We start from the raw sequence: 9,435 nt of genomic DNA, 5'->3' as shown, positions 1-9,435 counted from the left end.
GCGGGACCATGGGTGGTTGGCTGGCTGGCCCCACTCCCAATTGGTGTGTGGGGGGCAAATTGGGGGGCGGGGCCAGCCAGGGGAGGGGCTGTGGGCCATTGGCCAGCTGGCCCTGCCCTGATCGGAGTGGAGGGCCGATCAAAGGCAGAGCTGGCTGGAGGAAGGGGCCGCCCGGGGGTAGGGGCCACAAGCCGATGGGGTGGGGGGGCCAATTATGGGTGGGGCCAGCCAGGGGAAGGGCCTGCTGGAGGTTGGCCAGCTGGCCCCGCCCCCTATTGGGGTAGGGGGGCAATCGGAGGCAGGGCTGGCCAGGGGGAGGGGCTGTGGGCCAATCAGGGTGGGATGGGCTGATCAGGTGCAGGGCCGGCGGGGGCGGGGGGCGCGGAAGGGCTGTGAGGGGGTTGGCTGGCTGCCACACCATAGGTCAGGGTGGGAGAGGCCAATTGAGGGCAGGGCTAGCCAGGGGGAGGGGACTAGGCCGGTTTGCTGGGTGCAGTGGGCGTCATAGCAACTGGTCATTCTGGTCATTACGGTGTTCTTGTCGCTGGCTTCTTATATATATACTAGAGGCCCGGTGCACAAAAATTTGTGCACTCGGGGGGGGGTCCCGCAGCCCGGCCTATGCCCTCTTGCAGTCTGGGACCCCTCGGAGGATGTCCCCCTGCTGGCTTAGGCCCGCTACCTGGGGGGTCGGACCCAAGCTGGCAGTCAGACATCCCTCTGGCAGCCCGGCAAACCTTGGGGGATGTCCACTTACCAGCAGGGAGCAGACCTAATCTGCAGTCAGACATCCTTAGCGCTGCTGAGGAGGCGGGAAAGGCTCCTGCCACCACCACTGTGCTGGCAGCCATCAGCCTGGCTTGTGGCTGAGCAGAGCTCCCCCTGTGGGAGCGCACTGACCACCAGGGGACAGCTCCTGCATTGAGCATCTGTCCCCTGGTGGTCAGTGTGTGTCATAGTGACCAGTCATTCCCAGTCGTTCTGCTGTTAAGGTCAATTTGCATATTGCCCTTTTATTATATGGGATAGAGGCCTGGTGCATGGGTGGTGGCCGGCTGGTTTGCCCTGAAGGGTGTCCTGGATCAGGGTGGGGGTCCCCTCTGGGGTGCCTGGCTAGCCTGGGTGAGGAGCTGATGGCTGTTTGCAGGCTGGTCAAGCCTCCCCCCCCCCCCCCCCGCAGTGGGATCCCTCACCCCATGGAGGTTTGGCCAGCCTGGGTGAGGGGCTGAGGGCCTTTTTCAGGCTGGCCAAGCCCCCCCACGACGGAAGCTCCCAGGCTCTCCTTTCTTTCTTTGTTTTTTTTTATTCTGGGATGTATTTACCTTCTATAATTGAAACTTTGTAGCCTTGAGTGGAGCTCAGAGCTGGCCAGGGCAGGAGGGAAGCTTGGCTTCCTCCATCGCCAGGGGCAACCCAAGCCTCCTGCTCGCTCCAGCTCCGTGGCCACGACCGGCTGAAAGCAGGTATCTGGGGTTTATTTATCTTCTATAAGTGAAACTTTGTTGCCTTGAGTGGAGCTCAGAGCCGGCCGCGGCAGGCGGGAAGCTTGGCTTCCTCCATCACTGAAGCAACCAAGCCTCCTGCTCGCTCCAGCTCTGTGGCTGCCGGCCGCCATCTTGGTTGGGTTAATTTGCATATAGTCGCTCTGACTGGCTGGCGTGCGTGGCTTAAGGTGTAGCGAAGGTATGGTCAATTTGCATGTTTGTATTTTATTAGTGTAGATAGATACTCAATGAAGAATCAATACCACTGTGTCTCAAACTCTTCTAAAAGAATCAAATAGGAAGAAATACTCCCAAACTCATTCAATGAAGCCAGCATTACCCTGACATCAAAAGAATGAGATTGGACCTATATATAAACATCAACTCAAAATAGATTAAATATCTAAACATAATTCCTAAAACTATTAAACTGCTAGAAGAAAATGTAGGGGAACAGCTTCAGGTCACTGGATTGGCAGTGATACCTTGGGTATGACACCAAAAGCATAGGCAGCTATATAAAGAGTAGACAAAATAAAAACCTAACAATTATACCAAACTTCAAACTTCTGCATGTCAAGGGAAACAATTAGAATGAAAAGGCAACCTATGAATGAAAGAAAATAACTGCAAATCTAATAAGGAATTAATACCCAAAATATATATATGGAATTTCTACAACTCAACAATTAAAAACTGGGTAAAGAACCTGAATAGACATTTCTCCAAAGAAAATATACAAATGGCTAGTAAGCACATGAAAAGATACTCAGGCCCTAGCTGGTTTGGCTCAATGGATAGAGCATCAGCCTGAAGACTGAAGGGTCCTGGGTTCGATTTCGGTCAAGGGCACGTACCTCAGTTTCAGGCTTGATCCCAGCCGTTTTCACATCTATGTTTCTCTCTCTGTCTGTCTCTCTCCCTCCCTTACACTCTCTCTAAAAAATAAAAAAATCAATGGAGCTTAGCTGGCGTGGCACAGTGGTTGAGCGTTAATCTATGAACCAGGGGGTCACAATTTGATTCCTAGTCAGGGCATATGCCTGGGTTGTGGGCTCGATTCCCAGTGTGGGGCGTTTCTCTCTCTGTTTCTCTCTCTCTCTCTCTCTCTCTCTCTCTCTCTCTCTCTCTCTCTCTCTCTCTCGTCAGGGCTTGGGCCAGGGAGGAGCCTGCAACAGAGGTACGTGCCCTTGACTGGAATCGAACCTTCAGGACCCTTCAGTCCACAGGCTGACGCTCTATCCACTGCGACAAACCGACTAGGGCTAAAATATAAACTTTAAACACCTTAACTGGACCCCATCTTACAGAATCAATTCAGGTGGATTAACTACCCAAAGATGAAAGGCAAAACTATAAAGCTTTCAGAAGATAATATAATATTTCTATGATCTTGGGCTAGGAAGGAAGTTCTTTTAAAACATGCAAAAATACCACCATAAAGATGAGAACTTTAGTCCTGTGAAAAAAATAAGCCATAAACAAGAAGACAGTTAAAATTAGTAAAGAACTTATTTACCACATACCACAACTCTGGGGTGGGGGTTGTGGGAATATATAAAGAATTCCTCCCTACATATGAAAAAGAGGGGGAGGGGATAACCTTACAGAAAAATGACATGAAAGGTAATTCATGAAAGTGAAAATCTAATTGGTAAATAAAAAATTAAAAAAAAAACAGGTACTTAATCTCATTGGCAATGAGAAAAATGTAAATTAAAACTATGACATATCTTTATAAACTGATGCCTTTTACCAAAATTTAAGAATGTATCAGTACAAAATAGTAGTAAGTATGTGATACAACAGGAACTCCTATACCCTGTGGGTGGGAGTATAAATTGGTAACATCATTACTTTGGAAATGATTTTGCACTATCTAATAAAATTGAAGATAGGTATATCCTATGATCCAGCTAATCTACTTCTAGGTGTATACCCTAAAGAAATTCATGCTCATATAAACCAGAATGTAAAAAATGTTCTTAAAAGTGTGGTCTGTAATAGCCCTAAACTCAAAACAAAACAAAAAAATAATTGTTAATAGTAAAATGGATAAATAAATTAATATATTTATACAATGGAATGAAAGCGAGTGAACTGTACAAATACATGCTATAAAGTAGATTAATTTCACCAAAAATATCTGTTACTAAAAGAGATAAAACAAATGCAATTCAAAAAAAGGGAAGAGTAAATCATACTGTTTTGATTGCATATTGTTTTTGGAATGCATGCATAGATAGTAAAACTTAAGAGAAAAGTAATGAATGATTATCATAAGCCAGGAGAGTAATTACTTCCCACATGAGGAAAAAAGGATAACGATCTAGAAGGGGACACAGTCACTTCTGGGGTGCTAGTACCATTCTATTTCTTGAACTGGATGTTTCCCGAAATATATGTCATATACTTTTCTGAATATGTTATACTTTACATTGTTTTTTAAAAGAATGGATGGTAAGAATAAACACCGCTCCATACGGATAAACATGGCTAGAGAAAAGTCAGTTATGCTGATTGGTTCATAACCAAGAACCTTAAAGAAGGTTCAGGCTGCCAGGCAACCATATTATATTTCCCTAGTCCCGTGGTTGGCAAACTGCGGCTCGAGAGCCACATGTGGCTCTTTGGCCCCTTGAGTGTGGCTCTTCCTAAGCCTTAGGAGTACCCTAATTAAGTTAATAACAATGTACCTACCTATATAGTTTAAGTTTAAAAAATTTGGCTCTCAAAAGAAATTTCAATCGTACTGTTGATATTTGGCTCTGTTGACTAATGAGTTTGCCAACCACTGCCCTAGTCCATCTGCCTGCCTACTCTCCTAGAAGAAATTATACCTTTTCGTTATTAAACCTCCAACATCTCCTGTCCTATCCTCACCTTCAGTCTATGGTTGTGTTTCCTACCTCACTGGGAAGTATGGAAGTAAAGAACACTTCTACACACTCGCCACCATAAATACCCATCTACCAGGATTTTGTACCTACATATTTTGCCTTTCCTTAGCTCAGTTCTCTAAGGCCAATCCACGTATTTGTGCACCAGATCCTATCCTTTCTTCCTTTCTCAGAGACATTATAGCCACTCACCCATCTGTCACCTACATCATCAATTTATTTCAGCAAACATGCTGTTATTTCTTGACCCAACTTCTCCCACCAGCTACTGCCCCATTTCTTTGTCCCCTTCGTAGTTAATTTTCTTAAAATTATCTATCTGTAGTTACTGTCTCCAATCCCTCTCCTCCCATTTCCTCTTAAACCCACCAAAATCAGGTTTTGGCCTGACCACTGTCAAAACTCCTCACTTAAGATAATCATAACCTCTAATGATCAATTGTCACGCTCATGTTCCTTATGTGTCAGGAGCATTTGACATGTGACACAGGTTACCACTCCTTGCTCCTTGATAGATTTACATCACTTGGTTTTGGTAAAACCATTCTCTTCTGCTTTTTCCTTAGTATAACTGGTTACTCCTTTTCAGTTTCCACTGCTGATCTCATTTTTTTTTTTTTTAATATGGAACGCTTCATAAATTTGCGTGTCATCCTTGCCCATGGGCCATGCTAATCTTCTTTGTACCATTCCAATTTTAGTATATATGCTGCTGAAGCGAGCACCTGATCTTGCTTTTTAATTAATGTTGGGATAGCCCAATATATGTTTGGTATTCTTCTGTCAATCTATACTCAATCTCTTGGCAATCTCATCTACTCTCATGATTTAAATACATCTTTATACCAATATTTTCAGTTCAGACACCTCTCTTAAACTCCAGACTCATTTATAATGTCTAGTAGACATTTGAAATTCCATGTCCAAAACTATTTTGTACTTTTTCCCTCAAAACCTGCTCTACCATTTATTAACCACCTTTATTTCTCTTTAGGGTAATCTCATCCTTCCTGTTACTGAGACCAAAAAATCTGGAGTCACCCTTGTTTCCTCTCCCAACATCAGTAAATCCAGTGTATTCCATCTGCTAAATATAACCAGAATTTAAGATTTTTTCACCTCCTCAACTGCTACCCCATAGTCCAAACCACATTATATCTCACTTGGATTACTAAAGGAGCCTCCTATCTGGTCTCTCTGCTTATACTCTTAAGCCCGCTACATGCTATACTTAACATAGCAGCGGAAAGATCCTTTTAAGGTTTAATTTGGATCTCATCTTTCCTCTGTTTCAAATTCTTCAGTGGTTACTCATCTTACTCAGAGGAAAAGCACAGCATCTTACTTACTATGCATGCCCTAGCCCAGGACAACATCAACATCATTTTTTTTCTGAGGTAAGAAAACACAAAAGTAAACACACAATATGCAGCCTAAAAAAGTGATTCCTAAAGCCAGTCCTCAAACTACTTCTGGTCCATGAACAGCTTTTATTTAATCTTCACTGTGTGATAACAGTGCAGTGCATTTTTATAAATGTCTCTTTTTTTAAACATTTGCTTTTTTTCTATGTTTTGTTGTTAAATTTTATATTTTTCATAAAATAATGGTTATTATAAATGGGAGGTTTTTAAAACATTTCATTACTTAAAAAATAAAAATCTGGCAGAACTAAGTTTTAATGACGTTTTTTTCTATTTCTCCTTTCTACTCTCTATACATTTTCTTCGCTGAATTAAAAAACAGAACATTTGTACTGGTATATGAAATTGAAAAGTCTGGGAACTGCTAGCCAAAAGGATTTAACAAGCACATACCTACACTGAAAGCCCACTAAAGCACAGGTAGGAGAAGCTATATTGGTTAGAGTATTAGACCCACACCCCTCTCCAGCTCTGTCAGTACTAGCTGTGTGACATTAGTTTTTTGCCTCTCTGACCCTCTAGCTCTTTATAATACCCATTATAGTATCCATTTCAGAGAAATGTGAAAATTGAATGAGACGATACATTTAAAACATAATGATACCCAATAGCTACCTATGAGTTTACTTAATGCAGTGTTAATGCAGTGGTATATGGTGGGAGAGAGAGTGGGAAGGAGGTCAGTGGGAGCAGGCCACCCTAGCACAGAGAAGGATTTTATCCACTGATGTTTAGAACTACTAGTACATGATGATAATAAAAAGCATTTGGTAAGTTTCACTACTGCTTTTAAGTTCTCTGCAGACAATGTACCCTACTTGCCTTCATGAGGATATACCACAGCAAAAGAACATCTCCCACATCCACTCATTCATTATTGAGGGTTAGGCACAGTGTATGGCAAGGACTCAAAAAGTAGTATTAAGAATAAGTTCACCATGTACTCTCAAATAAACTGAGGGTAATTATTTAGAAAATAAAAATATTCACCTTTTTTGAATTTATGTATAGGGAGTTTCTTAAGTTGATCTTTATGAAGTCTGTTTCTTCTAGCTCTATGTCTATCCTGGAAAAATTTTGTGATCTAAAAATAAAAGGGAAGACAAGGCATCAGATATTAAACATGCAAATAGAAAATGGCCATTAAAATAACAAATGTCTTTTAAATTTCTGGATATCTGCTGGAAATAAATTCAATTTACTTAAATCCTAATGGCAGAATTAATTAAAGCATTAAACTATATTAGTAATTAATTATTCCATTAAATTTACTTTGAATTTTTATTCATTGACCTAAATTATCTTTAATTTACTCTGACAAAAACATTATAAATAACATATGTTTGTTTGAAAAAATACAAATTATAAACTATATGTTACAAAGAAGATCAAAAGAATGGGAGGGTTGAAATTCCTATAATTATAAACTAAAAAATTTTTCAAAAATACACTTGTTAGTCACTACACTTTCAGTCCTAGAAGAAAAATACAGAACACCCCTAATACAAATATTCAGAAATGCTAGATAACATGCAAAGATTTTTAACTATAAATTAATATGCTTGCAATAATAAAAAGGAAGTTCACAGGGCTTGAACCAAATGCCGAAAGCAACATCCATAAAATAAAATTTTGACAAATTTAACTACATCAATGTGAAGGACTTCTGTCCTCAACACTGTTAAAAGATAAAAGATAAGACACAGACTGGGGGAGAATATTTGCAAACTGTATATCTGATAAGGATTAGTATCCAGAATATAAAAAGAACTCAAAACTCAATAAGAAAACAAGCAACCCAATAGAAAAAAAATGAGCACAATATTTGCATAAACACTTCACCACAGAAGATCTAAAGAGGGCATATAATCACTTGAAGAAATGCTCAACAAATTACTCCATAGGAAACTAAAATTCAAATCACAAATACCACTATACACCTATTAGAATGACTAAAATTAGAAAGACTGACTATACCAAGTATTGGCAAGGAAGCAGAGACACTCGCACTCTGGTACACTAATGGTAGACTGTAAAATGGCACCACCATGTTGAAAAATAGTTTGGTGATTTCTCATAAATTTAAACACACATTTACCATTTGACCCAATCATCCCACTCCTATTTACATTCACCCAAATAGCATATAGCCACATGACAATTTGAATACAAAAGTCCATGTCCAGATGTTCATGTCAGCTTTATTTGTAAGAGCCAAAAATTATGAACCCAAATATCCATCAATAGGTAAATAGATAAACAAAATTGTAGTATATACATACAATGGAAGATAACTCGGCTATAAAAAGAAATGAATAATCAATGTACTCAATAACATATATGACTATCAAAGTAATTCTGAAAGAAAGAAGGCAGACACAAAAAATTACATAATTTATTATTCCATGTATATAAAATTGTAGAAAATCTAAAAGCAGATCTGTGGTTGACTAAGGTTGGAGGTGAGTAGGACATGAAATTGGAAGAGGTTAGAGGGAGGATTACCAAGGAGCATGAGAAAACTTTTTGAACTGATCAATAAATCTTGCTTGTGGTGGTGGTTTCACAGATATACATATGTTAAAACTTGCCAAATTATAAATTTAAATGTGTGAGGTTTATTATATGTCACTCATACATCAGTAAATGCTTAAAAAAAATTACCAGTGACCACGAAGACTATAATGTAAGCTTTCAACCAGTAGCAGAAACAGAGAGATGAGAGAGAGAGAGAGACAGAGACAGAGAGAATGAGAATAAATAAAAATTGGGTAACCCAAATTTAAAGAGAAGAAAAAAAAACAATAAAAATTAAACAATAGAAATTAGTCCAATAATATATAATACATGATTATATATTATTCATAAAAATGTAAATGGATTAAATTCACCAGTGTTTTAAGAGTGCATCTACACTAATAAAAGAGAAACATGGTAATTAGCGTACGACCGCTACCCTTCCCATTGGCTAATCAGCATATCCTTATGCAAATTAACTGTCAGCCAAGATGGTGGCCGGCAGCCAGGCAGCTGGAAGCGAACATGAGGCTTGCTTGCTTCAGTGATGGCGGACTCCAATGTTCCCCGCCTGCCTTGCCGGCCTCTGAGCTGGCAGTTTGAAACATTCTAACAAATATAGAAGCTAAACAAAACCCCAGAAACCAGCTTTCAGCCAGCCGGGATCTCAGAGCTGGAGTTATACATTGTTTCGATTATAGAACGCAAACAAACCAGATACCTGCTTTCAGCAGGAAGCCTCAGAGCTAGAGCCAGAGCTAAAGCTGGCCCAGAATAAAATTTAAAAAAGAGAAAAAAAAGGAGCGGTTGGGAGCTTCAGTCAACAACCGCCAGCCTGAAAGCAGCCCTCAGCCCCTCACCCAGACTGGCCAGGCACCCCAGTGAGGACCCCCACCCTGAAGGGTGTGTGACCAGTTGCAAACAGCCATCATCCCCTCATCCAGGCTGGCCAGGCACCCCAGTGGGGACCCCCACCCTGATCTGGGACACCCTTCAGGGCAAACCAGCCGGCTTCCAGGCCTCTATCCTATATAGTAAAAGGGTAATATGCCTCCCAGCACCGGGATCAGCGGAGCCGCGAGGCCTCCTGGCACTTGGATCAGCGTGACA

At 41.0% G+C, this 9,435-nt stretch overlaps 1 protein-coding gene and 1 non-coding gene across 5 annotated transcripts in view; both read right to left on the bottom strand.

The window, feature by feature from the left end:
• RNF13 (ring finger protein 13) overlaps positions 1-9,435 on the bottom strand; it is a 166,833-nt gene that overhangs the window by 27,412 nt on the left and 129,986 nt on the right. For all 4 annotated transcript variants that reach the window (XM_014455799.2, XM_006088663.3, XM_023753761.1 and 1 more), the window contains one exon: positions 6,799-6,892. In XM_014455799.2, coding sequence (XP_014311285.1) covers positions 6,799-6,892 — 94 coding nt within the window. The remainder of the gene's footprint in view (positions 1-6,798; positions 6,893-9,435) is intronic.
• Positions 5,003-5,109, bottom strand: LOC111825996. Its single transcript, XR_002829244.1, has one exon. It is a non-coding gene; the product is annotated as a U6 spliceosomal RNA (small nuclear RNA).

The sequence above is a fragment of the Myotis lucifugus genome, unplaced genomic scaffold (genome assembly GCF_000147115.1).
Source record: "Myotis lucifugus unplaced genomic scaffold, Myoluc2.0 scaffold_50, whole genome shotgun sequence".
Taxonomy (NCBI): Eukaryota; Metazoa; Chordata; class Mammalia; order Chiroptera; family Vespertilionidae; genus Myotis; species Myotis lucifugus.
This window is presented reverse-complemented; position numbering and strand designations above follow the sequence as displayed.